General features: G+C 59.1%; 1 protein-coding gene across 6 annotated transcripts in view; it reads left to right on the top strand.

Moving 5' to 3' along the window:
• The window catches only part of SULF2 (sulfatase 2), a 118,793-nt gene that overhangs the window by 95,481 nt on the left and 3,903 nt on the right, over positions 1–19,409 (top strand). For all 6 annotated transcript variants that reach the window (XM_025470344.3, XM_049100666.1, XM_025470347.3 and 3 more), the window contains exons 6-17: positions 908–1,058; positions 2,629–2,804; positions 6,180–6,308; positions 7,590–7,646; positions 8,088–8,217; positions 9,956–10,148; positions 16,915–17,143; positions 17,275–17,371; positions 17,762–17,856; positions 18,705–18,764; positions 18,959–19,128; positions 19,221–19,363. In XM_025470344.3, coding sequence (XP_025326129.1) covers positions 908–1,058; positions 2,629–2,804; positions 6,180–6,308; positions 7,590–7,646; positions 8,088–8,217; positions 9,956–10,148; positions 16,915–17,143; positions 17,275–17,371; positions 17,762–17,856; positions 18,705–18,764; positions 18,959–19,128; positions 19,221–19,363 — 1,630 coding nt within the window. The remainder of the gene's footprint in view (positions 1–907; positions 1,059–2,628; positions 2,805–6,179; positions 6,309–7,589; positions 7,647–8,087; positions 8,218–9,955; positions 10,149–16,914; positions 17,144–17,274; positions 17,372–17,761; positions 17,857–18,704; positions 18,765–18,958; positions 19,129–19,220; positions 19,364–19,409) is intronic.

Below are 19,409 nucleotides of genomic sequence, written 5' to 3'. Positions count from 1 at the left end.
AGAGCCCAAGTCAGAGGCATTGACCTCACTGAGTAGCTTGGGGTCACTTAAGGCGGGGTGACCCCCGGTCCTCCCGCAGGCGCACCGCGTGCTGCAGAAATGCCAATGTAAGGGGTAGCAGAGCCCCTGATGGGCCACCACGGGGCAGGAGGATGCTCCCCCGAGACATGAAGGCCTAGGCCTGGGACCTGGGGGACTGGGGGGATGGGGACCTGGAGGGCTGGGAACTTGGGAGGCTAGGGAGCTGGGGGGCTGGGGACTGGGGACCTGGGGGCCTGGGGAGCTGGGGGGATGGGGACCTGGAGGGCTGGGAACCTGGAAGGCTAGGGGGCTGGGGACCAGGGAGCTGGAGACCTGAGGGGCTGGGGACCTGGAGGGCTAGTAACCTGGAAGGCTGGGGACTTGGGGGGCTAGGGACCTGGGAGGCTGGGGGGCTGGGGAACTGGGGGGATGGGGACCTGGGAGGTTGGGGGGATGGGGGGGCTAGAAACCTGGGGGGCTAAGGAGCTAGGGACCTGGGAGGATGGGGACCTGGAGACTTGGGGAGCTGGGAGGCTGGGAAACGGGGGGGCTGGGGACCTATGGGGCTGGGGACTTGGGGGCTAGGCGGCTGGGGATCTGGGGGGCTGGGGGCCTGGGGACCTGGGGGGCTAGGGACCTGGAAGGCTGGGAAACTGGGGGGCTAGGAACCTGGGGACTTGGGAACCTGGAAAGCTGGGGACCTGGGGGCCTGGGAACCTCGGAGGCTGGGAACCTGGGGACCTGGGAGGCTGGGAACTTGGGGACCTGGGAGGCTGGGGAGCTGGGAGGCTGGGGACCTGGGGACTTAGGGACCTGGGGGGCTGGGGACCTGGGGCCTGCAGGTGAGCCCACACCTGGCCTGACTTGGGCACGTGTTTGCCCACAGCACACCAAGCTACAACTACGCGCCCAACCCCGACAAGCACTGGATCATGCGCTACACGGGGCCCATGAAGCCCATCCACATGGAGTTCACCAACATGCTGCAGCGGAAGCGTCTGCAGACCCTCATGTCGGTGGACGACTCCATGGAGACGGTAGGCCACCACCACCCCCCGACGCTCCAAGCCCTCCCCACCCTCACCCGGTTCAGAGTGTCATCAGCAGCAGAGGAAGGGAGACAGAGGCAGGATGAGCAAGCAGTGTGACGGCCCAGGGAAGTGGCCGTGAGTGGTCCTGACAAGGCCTCTGCCTTCGTGACACCTCCCTGCCAGGTCTGTTCTGTTTGGAACGGCAGCCACGTGGGGCTTCTCACATTTTTTAGCAGCTTTGAGATAAATTCACATACTATATTATTCACTCAACATGTGCTGTTCGGTGGTTTGAATATACTGGCAGAGCTGTGTGGTCACCACAGTCAACTTTAGAACGTGATCATCACCCCAGAAAGGAGCCCCAAGGCCCTTAGCCATCACCCCCCGGGCTGCCTCACCCTTCTTAGGCAGCCACCAGCCTGCTTGGTGTCTCTGTGCACCTGCCTCTTCTGAACACTTCCAATCAGTGGATTCACACATTACAAGGTCTTTTGGGTCTGAGGTCTTGCACTCAGCATCACATTTTCAGAATTCATCCATGTGGTAGCACGCATCTTCCTTTTCATGGCTGAACAGTATTCCATCGTATGGTTATATAAATTTTTTTAGGGATGCCTGGGTGGCTCAGCAGTTGAGCATCTGCCTTTGGCTCAAGGCATGATCCCAGGGTCCTGGGATCGAGTCCCACATCGGGCTCCCTGCAGGGAGCCTGTTTCTCCCTCTGCCTGTGTCTCTGCCTGTCTCTCTGTGTCTCTCATGAATAAATAGACAAATAAATCTTTAAAAAAATTTTTTTATTTATCCATGGCTATTTAATTTTTTTTTTTTTTTAAGTAGCCTCCACACCCAGCGTGGAACCCAGTATGGGGCTTGAACTCACAACGGTGATATCAAGACCTGAGCCAAGATCAAGAGTCGGGCACCTAACCAGTTGAGCCACCCAGGCACACCATGGCTGTTTAAATTTAATTAAAATCCATACAGTTTAAAATTCAGTGCCTTGGGCGTAATAGCCGCATGCAAGTGTTCAGTAGCCGCATGCAACTGGTGGCTGCCATATGGGACAGCACAGATACAGACATTGCCAGCACCACAGAAAGTTCTGTCAGACGGCACTGTTGTAGATCACCAATGCCTGCCCCAGGCCGCAGTCCACCTTCAGCCATTCATTCATTCATTCATTCATTCGTTCATTCAGCAGCATTGGCTGCGTGCCAGTGCCATGGGATGCAGCAGGCAGCAAGGTGAAGGAGCCCCCGCCCTCCTGGAGCCCCAGCCCTCCAAGAGCCCCCATTCTAACTCAGGGGAAGATGAGCCACAAACATGCATAAGAGATAGAAGAAGAGAAGCACTGTGAAGAAGGGGGGCAGGAAGCAACAGGCGGTGGGGAGGCTGCAGTTATAAATGCATCCATCACAGGGGCCCCCTTGAGCAGTGGGGTGCAGCAGAAATCCAGAGCCAGGGAGGGACCCGGGAGCACGTGTTCCTCCTCTCCCTCGGGGAGGCCAGGCCAGCAGGACTCACGGTGCCCACTGCCCTTCCCTGTGCCCTCACCGCCCCGCCTGCATTTCAGATCTACAACATGCTGGTTGAGACGGGCGAGCTGGACAACACCTACATTGTCTACACCGCCGACCACGGCTACCACATCGGTCAGTTCGGCCTAGTGAAGGGCAAGTCCATGCCATACGAGTTTGACATCAGGGTCCCATTCTACGTGAGGGGCCCCAACGTGGAGGCTGGCTCACTGTAAGTGCATCACCCCCTCCCAGGGCCCCACATTTCCAGGGAGGCCTGGAGGCTCCAACCCATCGGCTTCCTGGATGGGCGAGAAGCAGGTGGTTCAACCGGGTAGCCCCAAGCCACTCCTTGGGTGGCACATGATTTGGGCAGGTGCACCTCGGTGCCAAGTGAAACAGCGATGGTGTCACCTGGGGTGGGTGCTGACACATTGTCTACCCCTCTGCTGGGGAAGGAGAGACCAGGGGCCGTTAGCATCCGTGAAAACAGATTGTGGCGAGGCAGTGTGCCAGGGAGTCAGGGAGCTGGGCTACGTGTGCGTCGCCACCAGCGCGTGGGAAGGCCGCCTTGGTTCATGTCTGGCCGGGGTGATCCATGGGACGGCTGTCGGGAGGAACCCTGCCACTCAGTCGGGGGGTGTCCACCAAGGTCAGGGGGGCCAGCTCCGGCCACAGCGCAGAGGGAAGCAGTTTGCCTCTCATCCTCCTTCCAGGACACTGTGGGCCCTCAACCAGCATCGTCCTTGGGCCAACCTTTGAGATGCCATGTTCTGGCCCCAAAAATGCCACATCTAGGGCAAGGAGAGGATAGAAAGGCAGGTGATCGTAGCAGCAGCTTCCTCAGATCCCCGTAGTATGGAGACCAACTCAAATGGTTTTCTGAAAGGCAGATAAATTGCTATTAAGACACTTCTGTGGCCTGACTTCCATCCCTTGGAAGGAATGCTTGGAGGCAGTTCTAGAAGGTGGCTTGTGTGGGTTCAAGGCTAGGCCCGTCACTCCCTGCTGCCCGCCTCAACAAATCCCTCCCTGTCGCTGGATCTCAGGCTCCCGTGTCAGGAGAGCTACGATATGAGGCATGCTTATCCAGCTGTTCTTCAGCCCGGGTCTGCCGCGTAAGTCATGTGAGCACCCCAACAACCCCGCGGGGTAGGCACTGCTGTGACCCCGTTTAGTGGGGCGCACAGAGCTGAGGCTGCCCGAGCTCACGTGCTGTGGCCGGGAAGGAGCTGGGAGCTTAACCCAGGCAGCCTCTGCTCCTGCCGCTCTGCAACCCTGAGCCTTCCCTGTAAATGGAAAGAATGAATTTGACCCACTAAAGACTCTACAGGCATTGACCTTACGGGTTTGGTCAGCCTCAGAGTCTCTGATCTGGTTCAGAAGACCCCAAACCACACCCCACATGGACAAGAGAAAGAAAGTGCTAATGGCAGGCTTGGGGCTGAAGGCTAGGATGCCTTTGGTTGCAAAAACAGAAGCCAGATAAGGTCTCCCTTCCCCACACCCAATAAAAAAGAGATGAAAGGAATATGGGAACTAAAGTAACTGGAAAGTCCAAGGCTAGTTGGCTTCAGGCATGGCTGAATCCAGCAGTCCCACAATCACATCAGGAAGCTTTCATTTTCCATCTCTGAGCCCAGCTTCGTCTGAATCGGCATCGTTCGCAGGCAGGCTTTTCTCTCATGGTGGTAGACTCCCCGTGACTCGCAGCCATCGGTTTAGGAAACCAAGCAGTGGTTCCAACAAGGCTTGAGGCTGACTTTCACCAGCCTGGCTTGGGTCACTTGTCCATCCCTGAACCAATCACGGTAGCCGGGGCGATAGAAAACCTTGAGTGACCAGACCAAGTACATCAGATAGTGGAATCTGGGTGGAGCAGGGTGCTGTGCCCTCCAGGCAGGGCCTGGATGCTGGGGGTGCCTCCCACCTAGTCTTGGGGAGCAGGACCGCTGGACACCCTCAAGCCAACTCATCTGCTGGTTGCCAACATTCCCCTCGGTGCCTGCTTACCCAGCAGTCTTCTCCAGCTCCCTCCACCTGACAGATTAAGTTGTCACGCCCTCGGGCACCTCCTCCAGGCGGCCTCACCCCCTGCAGCCCTCCCAGCACACCTGGCTGCCTGTCCAGTGTCCACAAGGTGCTGGGCTGGGGGGAGGAGGAGGAGACAACTGAAATCCTAAAACCCAGGCCTGCCTCTCAACTCCAGGGAATAGGGTGGGGGACACCAAGCCACCTGGATGGGGAGTGCGGCCACGTGGCTATCATTCATTCAACAGGGGCCAACCCCTGCATTGAGCACCTCCCTCGGGGCACCTGCCACCACACTGGGAACACCTGCAGGTGGAAACAGGAGACAGGAGAAGTGACAGACGCATGGTAGAGATAAATAACAGAATTTGCTAGGCTAACCCTTCCTGAGCAGCCCCAGTGTATTCTAAGTGTAAAAGTGCTGGGAATACAGAAGTGAGCAAGACAGACGGAAGCGTCTGCTTTCCGATTAGATTCTAAACAGGCAACAGACAATAAACCAGGCATATGAGTAAAATATAGAGTAAATGGGGGTGATGAGGCCTCAGGGCAGCGGCAGGAGCCGGGAAGGGCCTCGTGATAGTAATCTATGCTGCGTAACAAAGCGTTACAAAGTGAGCAAGTAAACAACACACTGTGGTATCTCGCAGTTTCCCTGGCTCAGCAGTCGGCCCAGCTCAGCGTGGTCCTCTGCTCAGGCTGCAGGCAGGACTCGGCAGGGCTGGAGGCTGGGCCGGGGAAGGTCGTTCAGGTGCCAGCAGAGGACCTGACGTCACAGCGCCTGCCTCCCAGAATATTCACCACGCATCCTCCTAGGGGTCTGGTGAACTAGGGCAGCCTGCATCTTCACAGCCAACCGAGGGGAAAGGAGACAAAGGGACAGCTGGCAAGATGAAGTTGTGTAGCATGTAACGTCCCCACCGTGTGGCGTCTCATCACCTTTATTGGATCCTGTTGGCTTGGCCCACTCACCCCTTGGGGGTGAAGGGGTGGCGCACACAAAGGTGTGCAGGCTGGAGGGCATGGGTCGTGGGGCCCCTCGGAGGCTGTCACGGGCTTCTGTGGTAACTGTTGAACAAAGAACTCAGGGTGGGGGAGAAAGTTACTCTGGCATCTGGAGGAAGAATGTTCCAGCAGAGGGAACAGCGAGGACCAAGGCCCTGAGGCCTGGCCAAGAAGAGCAATGGGCCAGGGTTTGCATCAGAGACAGGTGTGGGGCAGGTCCAAGGTCTAGAGTGGCTCTTAAAGGTGGGAGTCCTGTGTTCGGGTAGTGGGAGGCAGGGAGGACGTCCCCAGCAGAAGCAGCGGCCAGGTGGAGGCCTGTTAATCCTGGTACCTGTGGTATGTGTGGAGGGCACAGGGGGTGCAGGGTGGAGAGGCCTGGGGGTTCCACTGAGTTGGGGCTGCAGATGGGAGCCTTGAGTCCTGGGGTGCTGGAGAGGGACAAGATCACAGCTTCCCCACCTTCAGGGCGTGGGCCCCCGGCCACTTCCATCCCTCCGGCCACCCTTCTCCCAAGCGAGGCTTGGGCACCACTGCCCGGGTGGCCCAGTCCTCTCGTCCCCCTCTCCCCCAGGAATCCCCACATCGTCCTCAACATCGACCTGGCCCCCACCATCCTGGACATCGCCGGTCTAGACATCCCCTCGGATATGGATGGGAAGTCCATCCTCAAGCTGCTGGATACAGAACGGCCTGTGAATCGGTGAGGAGGGGAGCGGGGCTGGTGCGGGGGGGTAGGGGTGCCCGGCCTCCCGCACTTCGTGGGTCTGAGAGGGGCGCATCCCCAAGAGTCAGGAGCTGGGGCTCTGGGGTCCCCGATCCCGCCGACTTACCTGCCACGGGAAAGAAGGATGTTCTCTCCCTAAGGTTCCATCCTCCCCTCCGGGTTACAGCCAGGGCGACCCGTTGACGACCCTCTCGGGCTACAACCCTGTAAAACTTCATAACAGCAGGCGTGAACGCTCATTAGCCATTTCCTTGCTCTGAGGACTTCGCGGAGGATTTACCATTTTGATCATCACAGTGACGGGAGGTGGGGGGGGGGGGGGGGGCGGGGCATTGCTATGATCCCATTTTACCAAAGCAAACGCTCCCAGAGATGTGGAGCGCCTGGCTGGCCGCCTCAGCGAGTGTGGGGCCCACTCTGGGCATTTGGTCGGGGCGGGGGGGGCTGCGCGCCCCTCACTGCGCCGTTGGGCTTTAATGCCAGCTGGTGTCCCCGGCACAGACCTAGGCGTCCTGGCAGCAGAAGGGGGCCCGGCCCGGTCATGGGAACAGCAACTAGACGGTGGGAAGGTGAGCGCCGTGGGGCCTGGCGTGGCAGCAGCGCCACCTGGGGGCCGCTCTGTGAGTGCCCGCCGCGCCAGCCGCCCCGACTGGGGCCTCACCTGCCCTCCCCGCCTGCAGCCCTGGCACCTCCCATCCACATCTGGCCGCCCTGCAGGGGGGACCCCTCTCTGGGCCTCCTCCGTTTGACTAGGGGGTTTTCTGAGCTGTGCGGGCGTAAAGCAGCGCATTTGGGTCAGCAGGGGCGCTGGGTGGGGAGCCAGGACACCTGGGAGTCGGGTGCAGGGTGGAAGCTTCCGCTGGCAGCCTGAGCCCCTGCCTGGGAAACAGCAGTAGAGTGAGATCCTATGAAACGCACACTCTGATTGCACGAGTCCAACCGCAAAGGATCAAAGAGGATACACCCCACCCCCCCCACCCCCCCCACCCCGCAAAACCCAAAAACCTTTGACCCTGCCCATTTCCGCCCCATGTGCCTTCAGACCTGCGTCTCCAGGGAGGATGCAGCTCTGCTCAGTGTGGGGCTGTGAGCTTCTGGAGCCCTCCCGGCACCCCGCTGGGCCCCCTCACCCCGACGGCCCCCAGAGCCCTGGGTCTGTGCCGATCATGGACCCAGGCACCTCCCTGCTTCTTGGGAGTGGGGGGAGGCGTGAGGCCCCCACATTGATGAGAAGGTGGACATGTGCTTCCCTCCCAGGTTTCACTTGAAAAAGAAGATGAGGGTCTGGCGGGACTCCTTCCTGGTGGAGAGAGGGTGAGTGCCGGGTCCTGGGGCCCACTGCCCCTCCCAGGAAGCTCCCTGCAGCCCCACCTGTGCCCGTGGGGTGGGAGAGTTAGTGTCCGCAGCCCCCTGGACAACTTCCTGGAGGGAAGCCCGTTCACCCTTCCCGTGGTTGATGCAGAACTTGCGTCTGGAGACCACATGTCCCTCCAGACGTGTTGTCCCGCCTCCACCAGGGCTGAAAAGTTCTCTAATTTCTTCCCGACTCCTGCCGTCTGGGAGGTTTCTTATAAAGTTCCCACATTGTAAGCCTCTGAACAACCAGGAGGTGTGGCCAGGCCGGACTCCTGTCCTCCGTGATGACAGCGCCCCCGGGGGGAGGGTGCGCGTGGGGTACCCCGCTTGTGGGGGGGTCACACTCCTCCTCCTCCGGAGCGTGGAGGCCAGCTGCACGTCCCACTGTCTGCCCCGCAGCAAACTGCTCCACAAGAGGGACAATGACAAGGTGGACGCTCAAGAGGAGAACTTCCTGCCCAAATACCAGCGCGTGAAAGACCTGTGTCAGCGCGCCGAGTACCAGACGGCCTGTGAGCAGCTGGGCCAGGTGAGGCGGCGGGCCGCTGCGGGGCCTCCTGTCCTCCCTTCCATCTCAGGGCTGTCCCTCCCCCAGGCCGTCCCCTCCCCCAGGCCGTCCCCTCCCCCCGGGCTCCCCTCCTCCCCAAGCTGTCCCTCCCCGGGCTATCCTCCCCCCACCACCACTATCCCTCCTCTGGGCTGTCCCTCCCCCTGGCTATGCCCCCCAGGCCATCCCTCCCCCAGGCTGGCCCTTCCCAGGCTGACCTTCCCCAGGCTGGCCCTCAGGCCCCCAGTCCACAGAGTTGGTGAGGTCAGGGCCTCCAGGGTATGGTGTTTTGCTGATGTGTGACACCCCAGGTGACACTTGGTGGCACAGGTGACACTCAGACGTGGGAGAAGTGCCGTGTGGGCGAATGTGGCTCCAGCTCCCCGCAGCCCCTGCTCAGCCACTTTCACGGAGCCGCTGCGGCCTCTGCACACACACGATGCCCCAGATCTTAGTCCCCTTGCTGTCACTTCACTGCCTCTTCCTGCTGGCTTTCCATTTAGATGAGAAATAGGAAGTTGCCTTTTTAAATAAATGAGGTTTTTAAAAAGTGAGCTGATTGCAGGAGAACTGCCAAGAACCTCACCACCGCACAGTAAGATGGCAGGAGCTGTGACGTTAGATGGCAGGAGCTGTGACGGGTGTTAGAAGGGTCTGTGCTCGGCCTTCCTGAGGCCTGGAAGGCCGAGGCGGGCTCTGGAGGGGGCGGGAGGGCAGGGCCGAAGGGCACAGGGAGCAGGGAGGGTGGCCCAGCCGAGGGGTGCAGGCCGCGCGTCCCCGCCTCGGTCCCCCGCCCACTAGTGCAAGGCAAACAGGCCTCCGTGTCCCCTTTCTCACCAGCAGCCACGAGGCTTCCGAGGCCCAGGTGGGCCCCATGCAGGTGGCTCCTTCTTGCTAGACTCAGAATTAGGGCCGGGCCATCCCATGACCATGCCCCTTCCCCCCGTTGTTGCTGAGCCCCCGGGCCCCCCTACCCCATGTGGGGGGACGTACTGTCTGGGAAGAGGCCACTCTGTGCCCTGGACAAGAGCTGTGGGTGATGCTGCTCCCTTTGCTGCCGAGCGAGGTTCCAGGCCCTAGAGCCCTGGCCCCAAAGGTCCCTAAATGTCCCCAACAGAAAGCCTGCCATCCTGCAGCTGCGTGCGGGGGAGATGCCCGAAGTGGTTCCAATTTCAGTTCTGAGCTACAGGGACTGAGGGGCCGGGGGCCCTGGTTCCCCTGGACTGTTCCATCCCCCTCGGTGCACTTCTCCCCCATCCCCCGACCCAGATTGGGGGGTCAGGCAGTCCCAGGGCGGGATGGGGGCATAGCAGCAGCTTCAGAACATGATCAGAGCATGTTGTTTACCCCAAAGGACAAGATCCCTGGAGGTGGGGCCCGGAGCAGCTGGGGAGGCGTCCGTCCCTCGCCCCAGCTACAGCCTCCAGGACCCCCCGTCCCAACAGTCACCCCCCGGGGCAGGACAGTCGTGGCCCTGCTGGCTGAGCCACCCCAGGGGGCTGAGGCCCTAAGCGTGCTGGCACTGCCCCTTCCAGGAGTGCCCTCTCCAGCCCGGGTCCCCGCTGTGCTCCTCCCACGCAGACGTGTGTCTGTCCATCACTGAACACGCAGTTCCAGGAAGGCCAAGGCCGAGACCCGCAGGGGAGGGGTTCCCCGGGGGATGGCAGCGGGGCGGAGGCCACCAAGGCCCGGGAGCCTGAGGCCCTCGCGTGTCTTGCAGAAGTGGCAGTGCGTGGAGGACGCCTCGGGGAAGCTGAAGCTGCATAAGTGCAAGGGCCCCGCGCGCCTGGGGGGCAGGGCCCTCTCCAACCTGGTGCCCAAGTACTACGCGCAGGGCAGCGAGACCTGTGCCTGCGACACCGGGGACTACAAGCTCAGCCTGGCCGGCCGCAGGAAGAAGCTCTTCAAGAAGAGTGAGTGTGGCCCCGGGGCCGGGAGGGGGCAGGAGGGAGTCGGAGGGGCAGGAGGGGCAGGAGGGGGCAGGAGGGGCAGGAGGGGGCAGGAGGCACGCTCATCTGCTCTTTCAAACAGTCCTGTGGACGCATGTCACCAGGGCCAGGTGGCCCCTAGGAGCAGGGACACAGGGCCTGCCGGTCCAGTGGGGAGAGAACGTGGGAGCACGCTCCCTGTGAAGGGGGACGGGAGAGGGCCCAGGGCCTCACAGGGCCCAGGGCGGCCCTTCCTCTGCAGCAAGCCGTCGGACGTTGGGAGCAGAGGAGCCGAGGTCAGATTTGCGTGTTCAAGGGACCCTCCAGCTGCCGCTTGGGTGGGCTGTGCAGGGTTGGGAGCAGAAGCGGGGCGGGGGGGGGGGGGGAGGCCAGGAGGGCAGCTGGGAGAGCTGGTGAGAAGCCTTGGTGCTCGGCCCAGGCAGCAGGAAGAAGGGATCAGGCTCTGGACGTTTCTGGAAAGCAGAGCTGTTTGACACGGTCGATCCCCATTATTTGTGGATTGCTTCGCTCGAAGATCTCCCTGTAGCCCCCAAATCAGTACTCAGGGTGCTTCTTCATCATTCACCGCATGAGCAGAGCGGCGGAAAGTTTTGAGCCACCAGCGTGCAGGCTCCCAGCTGAGCCCGAACGAGGCAGCGCTCTGCTCCGGCTTTAGCTCTCGTACCGCGTGTGATGAGCATCTCTTTCACGTCTGTTTGGTGTCACGTTTCGTCACTTTGTGCTTTTGCTCGGTGATTTCACTGTTCGGCATGGTGCTGACGTGCCGTGTGGTGTCCCGAGCACGGGAAGGCTGAGATGCGCCCTAAGGAGAAGACGCACCTGGGTGTGTCAGATTAGCTTACTTCCGGTGCTGTTGGCTGGGGTTCGGTGTTAAAGAATAATTAACTATATATATATAGATAGATTTTAAAGACTGTATTTATTTATTCATGAGAGACACACGAAGAGAGAGGCAGAGACATAGGAGCCCGATGCGGGACTCGATCCCAGAACCCTGGGATCACGACCCGAGCCAAAGGCAGGCGCTCAGCCACTGAGCCAGCCAGGGATCCCAGAATTAACAATACATTAAATGAGGTGTCTTTAAACAGAAATACACATAAAACAAGGTCCTGTCTTGACAGTGGACAAACATGCTATGACCAGAGGCTCGCGGGACCCCAACCCCACATTTCCCCTAGGAGCAGCGGTGTCGTGTCACCTAGCTCAGTGTTCGGGTGACCTTACAGAACATAACTCCCTCGAATAATCAGAATCAACCGTGCTCTGGATGAGTGGGGAGGAGCCCCCATCCCAGTGGAAGGAGCTCCCAGCCGGGGCCGAGGAAGACAGGCCATTAGAGAGCCACGGAGCAGAGAGCGAGGACCCCAAGTCCCCTTCCATCCGACTGCAAAACTCCCATCACTCCGGGCCAGTTGTGGCCCACTGAGGTTCAGCTCCCCCCAGAACGCACCTGTGCCTGCAGCATGCTCCAAGGCCACTGGGTGCGAGGCCTCGCTCTTGGGGAGACCCGGCCAGCTGGCCCAGCGGTGCCCCCTCCAGAGCTGGCAGTTTCCCTGCCGCCCCTTCTCCAGCCCCCTAACCCAGGAACAAGAGAAGCCTGATTGGAGATTTTAGATCTAGGTGTTTTGTTCTTAATAGTGATAAAATGCACCTAACATAAAGTTTACCATTCTCACTATTTTTTTTAAAGATTTATTTATTTGAGAGAGAGCATGGGTGGGAGGAGGGGCAGAGGGAGAAGGGAGAGAGAATCTCAAGCAGACTCCCCGCTGAGCACGGAGCCCAGTACAGGGCTCGATCCCACAACCCCAAGATCACAACCTGAGCTGAAACCCAGAGTCGGACACTCAACCGACTGCACCCCCTCCAGGCGCCCCTCTGTTTTTTTGGTGCACAGTTGAGTGGCATTAAGCACATCCACACTGCTGTGCCACCGTCACCACCATCCATCCCCAGAGCTCTTCTCATCTTGCAACACCGAAACTCTGTCCCCATTAGACTGAAACTCCCCCTTCACCCCCCATCCCTGGCCACCACCCTTGCGTCGCCATCTCTGGGGGTCTGAGTGCTGTAGGGACCTCATACAGGTGGAATCGTGCAGCGTCCTCTTGTGCCGGCTTATTTCCCTCCTTGAGGCTGAACGGTTCCCCGCTGTAGCCTAATTAGAGACCGGGTGTCAGGCGGCAGGCTCGGTGGCTCCCCGCCCTCCTCTGACCCGCGCACCGGTCGCCGAGCAGGTGGGTTAGAGCAGCTCAGACCCCAGCTGGCCGTGATCGCTGGGATGCCAGTTGGTGCGGGGAAGCCAGGCGGGGCCCGCCGGCCCGGGCGGCCCGTGTCTATTCACTTAGGCTCCCAACACATCGGCAGCCCTGCCAGGTGCCAGGTGCTGAGGGAGCTGCAGGCCGGGCCTCGTGGGTGAGACGAGATGTAAGCAAGGTCACTTCCCTCGGTGTCACATTCGTGGAGGACGTGAAACAGTGGCGTGGCCGGGGGAGACGGGTGGCCGCCCCAGGGTGGGCCGCTGGCTGACACTTACGTGAGAGCCGAGTGTGGAGAAGGAGCGGGTCCTGTGCGTGTTCTCAGTCTGGGGAGAGGGAGCACACGGGCCCCGTGGGTCCCAGCCCCCGAGAGCGGGCTGCTCGGCACACGGTTTTCCAGGCCCGGGGAGGTGGACAGGCCCAGCTTGTGACCTTGGACAAGGACGTCCCAGCTGCCAGGACCCGAACCACAGAGCGCTGCAGCAATGTACGGGTTCTGTTCACATCATCCTCCAAAGAGCCCTGCAGGGTGGGGACCGTCGTGAGAACACAGGCGTTAACCAGCTTGGCAGGGTCACACATTTGCTCAGGATTCGCACCCGAGCGGTCAGATTCCAGAGCCCCTGCCCTTGGCCACGGGGTTGTGAGGCCCTCGGTTCCCAGTGTGGGGGTTGGCGGGGGCGCCCCTGGGACCCTGGGAACAACCCCCACGAGGGTGACCAGGAGGGCGAGGAGTGTGGCTTCAAGTCCAGGGAAAGGTTCACAAGCCTGGTCTGTAAAGGACCCGAGAGTAAATATTTGAGGCTTGGGAGGCTCAACAGCCTCTCAACTTCTCGATTGTCACTGGAGCCAGGAAAGAGCCATGGACTCAGCAGCTTATGTACCAGACCGGGCGGAGGGCCACTCGGCCTGAGGCCGAAGCTTGGGGACCTCTGGGTTTGTGGCTGGGGCAGTGGAGGTGGGAAATCCAGAGCACTGGCTCCTGAGCACCAAGACAAAGGGGCAGGGAGAAGCGGGTGGGTCTCCTTGGGGGCGCTCGCGGGCAGGTATGAGCCGCCCCGCAGGGACATCAGGCATCAGGGGTCCCAGAGCTGTGGCCTCGGGGAGGAACAGGCCAAGGACACAGCCTCCTGGGGCCAGGAAAGGCCCACGGTTTGGCTAAGAGACACCCCCCTCCCCCCGCCGGACCTGGGCCCCCGGATCTTTTGGCCCGTGTGACTCAGAGAAAGAGTCTGAAAAAGAAAGATAATAAACATGTGGCAGGAGTGGGCCCCGCAGGAGCCCGCCCAGGAGCGCGAGCCCCGTCCTCGGGCCTCGGGCGCCCCCTAGTGGCCACGGGGAGCCCAGCAGAAGCGGGGCCCTGCGGGGCTCCAGGCCCTTCTCCAGAAAGATGCTCCTGCAGGAGCAGACCAGCGGGGTCAGATGATGCTCCGCAGGGCCAGACCTGAGCGGGGCGTGCAGAGCCGAGGGCGGGGGACACTACGGGAGCAGGAGAACGGGCCGCCCGTCTACACCCGGGGGCCCGGGGCGGGCAGCCACTTCTTTGGTTCTCCCTTCAGAACCTGAGAATCTGCACTCCTACATGACCCCCCATCCCTGCTGTTCTCAAATGTCAGCAACTTGATCAAATGTGTCTTTTTAGTAGAAGATGCAAGAAATCCGGGCTCTGGCTTTAGCCCACAGGCCCGGATTTCCCTCCGTTTTCAGTAGCCGACTTAGAGCCTGGAAAAAATGCGCCCTGCCCTGTCTCACTGCCCAGCCCAGGAGAGCGTCCAGCTCCCACCGCCAGTGAGACGCCGAAGCTAAGAGACCCTCCCTAAGCTGCTCCCTTTTCTATCCAGGAGGACGTGCTACCCAGCTTTGCTTCTTTTCTGGTTCAAATTAATAGGGTTTTTTAGTCTCTTAGTTTCTCATTGAGGTGTAATTTGACACATAACGTACTAGTTTGGGGTATGCAACATAGTGATTCGATATTGCAGACATTGCAAAATGATCACAATAAGTAGTTAGCATCCATCACCATACCTTCACAAGTTTTTTTATTATTAAAATTTTGAAAATGTTTCTTAGAAACTTTCAAAAATGCAAGAGTATTACTAACTATAGCTATTATTAACTATACGATTATTAACTATAGTTACCATCCCCTACATGGCATTCCCGGGACTCACTCACTCTATAACTTTTGAGCTCCTTCACCCATTTCGCCCACTCCCAACCCCACGCCTCCAGCAACCACCAATCTGTTCTCTGTATCTGTGAGCTCAGGATTTTTTAGGTTTTGGTTTATTTTTAGATTCCATATATTAGCAAGATCAGGTGATATGTGTCTTTCTAGGTCTAACTTGTTTCACTTAACATATACCCTCTGGGTCCATCCATGTTATTGCAAAGGGCAAAGTTTCTTTTTTTTTTTTTTTGGAATTTTTTTAAATTTTATTTATTTATTCATGAGAGACAGAGAGAGAGAGGCAGAGACACAGGCAGAGGGAGAAGCAGGCTCCTCACAGGGAGCCCAGTGCGGGACTCGATCTTAGAACCCTGGGATCACGCCCTGAGCCAAAGACAAGACACTCAACTGCTGAGCCACCTAGGTGTCCCCAGAATTTCATTTTTTTTAATGGCTAATATTCCATCATACACACACATACACACACACACACTTTCTGTACCATCCATCCACTGAAGGACACTTAGCTGGTCTCCATGTCTCGGCTGCTGTAAATATGCTGCAAACAAGACGGTGCTGACGTCCTCTGTTAGATAAACACTCAGAAATGGAACTGCTAGATCCTATGGCAGTCTATTTTTGACTTTTTGAGGACCCTCCGTACTGGTTTCCACGGTGGCTGCCCCAGTTTACAATCCCACCAGCAGTGCGGAGGGCTCCCTCTCCCCGTCCTCCCCAGGACCGGTTAGTTCCTGTCTCTGATGGCAGCCATTCCAACAGGTGAGGGGCTAGAGCTCATTGTGGTTCTGATGCAAATTTCCCTGATGATGATGATGAGCAATGCTGAGCACCTGTTGGCTCAAGTACCTGTTGGCCATCTGGATGTCTTCTCTTTTTTTTAATATTTATTTATTTATTCATAAGAGACACAGAGAGGCAGAGACACAGGCAGAGGGAGCAGGCTCCTCGCAGGGAGCCCCATGTGGGACTCGATCCCAGGACCCCGGGATGACAACCTGAGCCAAAGGCAGACGCTCAACCACTGAGCCACTCAGCGTCCCTGGATGTCTTCTTTTGAGAAATGTCTATTCAGATTGTCTGCCCATTTTTTAATCAGATTGTTTGGGGTTTTGCTATTGAATTATAGAAGTTCTTACCTACTTTGGATACTAACCTCGTCCCTCCCTATCAGATAGTTTTTATGATAAGTGGTCGTTGAGTTTTGTCAAATGCTTTTCCTGCATCCGTTGAGGTGACCGTATGATTTTTGTCCTGCATTTTGTTAAATGTGGTGAATCACGTAGCTTGACTGGCAGATGGTGAAGCATCCTTGCATCCCTGGAATAAATCCCACTTTATCATGGTGTTTGAACCTTTTAATGGATCATTGAATTCAGTTGGCTGATATTTTTGCTGAGGGGTTTTTGCATCTATGTTCATGAGGGAAACTGGCCTATAATTTTCTTTTCTGGTAGTGTCCTTGTCTGGTTTTGATATCAGAGCCATGCTGGCCTATGAAATAGGTTTGGAAGTGTTCCCTCCTCCCTCCCCTGTTACTTGGACAAATTTGAGAAGCACTGGTATTAATTCTTTAAATGTCTCGCAGAACCCACCAGTGAGGCCATCTGGTCCCAGACTTCTGTTGTTGGGAAGTTTCTCATTACCAATTTAATGTCCTTACTTAATGATTTTCTATCCACATTCCAGTTGTTTGTTTGTTTGTTTGTTTCATTTTTTCTTTATTGAGGTGAGGTTCATATGCCATAAAATTCACCGTTTTTACAGTTTTAAAGTTTATAATCCAGAAGCACATACTACATTCAGTGCAGTGCACCCACCACCTTCTAGTTCCAAAACCTCCAATCACCCCAAAAGGGAACCCTGTCACTGGCTCCCCATCCCATGGTAACCCATTAGCTTGCTTTTGGTCTCCATTGTCTTTACCTGAACAAGTAGAGCCATACACGGGACCACTCATGTCTGGCAGACACCCGCCCACATAGCAGCGGGCGTCACGGCTTCGTTCCCCTGGGGCCGGACATCCCATCACACGGACGGACCACGGGTGTCCACGCATAGCGCTTTCTGGGGATGATCTCCAGCAACTTCCTCCTTAGCTCTGGGCCTTCAGTTTTCCCAACTGAATCGCCGTGTGGTCCTTTCCACTGGGGTCCAGGTCCTGCTTCCTGGGCAGGTAGGTCTCATGAGCCTTCGAGTCTCCAGGCCAATAGTCCGCTGCCCAGAGAGCCGGCCCAGCCTGTCCGGCCCCACTAACCCAGCTGCCCGCTGACGCCCATAGAGTACAAGACCAGCTACGCCCGGAACCGCTCCATCCGCTCAGTGGCCATCGAGGCAGATGGCGGGGTGCACCACCCAGGCCTGGACGGCACCTCCCAGCTCCGCAACCTTACCAAGCGCCACTGGCCCGGGGCCCCTGAGGATCTGGACGACAAGGACGGCGGAGACTTCAGTGGCACCGGAGGCCTTCCAGACTACTCGGCCCCCAACCCCATTAAAGTGACACACCGGTGAGAGTCCAGGCAGAGGGCAGGGGTGTAGGGGGGCAGGTGGGGCCTTGGTGGGGACACCCACATCTCAGGCCCCTGGTTGGGTCCCCCTCAGCCCCTCAGAGGCACACGTGGCCCCTTCTCTCGAGCAGGTGCTACATCCTCGAGAACGACACGGTCCAGTGCGACCTGGACCTGTACAAGTCCCTGCAGGCCTGGAAAGATCACAAGCTGCACATAGATCACGAGGTGAGGGGGTTCTGGGCAGGGGGCTCTCTCCCACCACCGTGAGCTCGGCGGGGCCACCATCCACACCGGGAGGGCAGTAAGGCCAGGCCCGGGGCCAGAGGCCTCCCCAGAATCCTCAGGCCACTTCCAGGCTGCGGGGGAGGACGGTGTAGTCGAGGTCCACCTTCCGGAACTTTGCTTTATAAGATGCCATGGTTAGTGTTTCAACAAGGGGAGACGAGTCCTTAGTGGGCTCAACTGGTTCACGGGAGCCTGGTCACTTCAGCAGGTGCAGCCAAGGACCCCTCAGCAGCCACAAGTGCAGGCAGCAGCTGTGGGCACCCAGCAGGCCGCCCCTTATTCCCCCAGCCCCCCAGAGTCTCATAGCTCCTCACCTGCTCTCTGCCTCAGATCGAAACCCTGCAGAACAAAATCAAGAACCTGAGGGAAGTCCGAGGTCACCTGAAGAAAAAGAGGCCAGAAGAATGTGACTGTCACAAAATCAGGTGAGGCAGCAGCAAGGAGTAGCCAGGAGACCCCCGAAGGGCCCTTCATGCTCCTGCAGGACCACTGCTGGGGACGCAGCAGCCCCTCCAGGATGCCTTTCATTATCTTTTATCCCTACCTCCTCCCTCAGAGTAAGGAAAAAAGAAAAACCAATCAGTAATCATCCCCACACTCTTTGTCCGCCACTGGGCCCAGGCCACCACCCCTCAGGTCACCAGCGGGACCTGACCACCCAGAAGTGGAGGGCGCCTCTGCCCACTGCCCTTCCAGGAAAAGCCCGTGTGGCCCAAGGTCCACATTGCCAGCTCGGAGCCCCTGTGCACCCGAGCTCCTGCCAGGCTGGAACGGGGCCCCATCTGCGCGGCCCAGCACGGCAGCCAGCGACCACACGTGGCCCTAGTGCTCTTGAAATGTGGTCCGTGTAGCTGAGTGTGTGTGGTTTACGTCGGCTGGCAAAGCCACAGGTGGCTGGAGGCACCTGCACCGGCCTGTGCAGCTGTGGTGTCTGCTACCCTCTGAGAAAGGGCTTGTCAGACCTGGGGTCCCCAGCATGCGGTGGGCGGGGGAGTCTGGGTGTGCCGACCCAGGAGGCCGCACCTCGGAAGCCAGTCTGGCTTCGGGTCCCACTGCCTTGCACCCGCCCTGACCTTCCAAGCCCGGCCTGAGACCCGCAGCCGGGGCCCCAGCTGGCCTCTGGAGGAAGGAGCTGCACCCCACCCCCGGGACGGCCCCCACCCAGCACTGCCCCAGACAGCGAGACAGGCGTCCCAGGGAACCCCGGCCGGCTCCAGCCCCCTCCCCGCCAGCTGCCCCAGCGCCTCTGAGCTGTGGGGCGGGTCTGTTGCAGTTACCACCCCGCGCACAAAGGCCGCCTCAAGCACAAAGGCTCCAGTCTGCATCCTTTCCGGTAAGGGCAGCCAGCGGGAAGGGAAGAGGCCCGGGCCTCCCGTGGCAGCCGGCCGCCCCCAGGGCTCTCCGCACCCCCTCCGTGGCTGCAGGGGCAGGAGGAGCAGAGGTTGGGGTCCCGGCCCCTGGGAGGCTGCGGGTGGGGGCCGAGGGAGGTGTGAGGGGTGTGGCCCCGTGTGCCCTCTTGTGCCCCAGGAAGGGCCTGCAGGAGAAGGACAAGGTGTGGCTGCTGCGGGAGCAGAAGCGCAAGAAGAAGCTTCGCAAGCTGCTCAAGCGTCTGCAGAACAACGACACGTGCAGCATGCCGGGCCTCACGTGCTTCACCCACGACAACCAGCACTGGCAGACGGCGCCCCTCTGGACACGTGAGCCGGCGGGCAGGCGCGGGGGGCGTCAGGACCGCAGGGGTCCCGGGGCCTCCCGCAGGCCCCTCACCGCGCTCTCCCTTACCTGGCAGTGGGGCCCTTCTGCGCCTGCACCAGCGCCAACAACAACACCTACTGGTGCATGAGGACCATCAACGAGACCCACAATTTCCTCTTCTGCGAATTCGCCACCGGCTTCCTGGAGTACTTTGACCTCAACACAGACCCCTACCAGGTACAGACGGCACAGGCTGGAGAAGTGGGGCGGCTCCCGGGTGCTG

This window comes from Canis lupus, chromosome 24 (assembly GCF_003254725.2).
Source record: "Canis lupus dingo isolate Sandy chromosome 24, ASM325472v2, whole genome shotgun sequence".
NCBI classification, from domain to species: Eukaryota; Metazoa; Chordata; class Mammalia; order Carnivora; family Canidae; genus Canis; species Canis lupus.
This window is presented reverse-complemented; position numbering and strand designations above follow the sequence as displayed.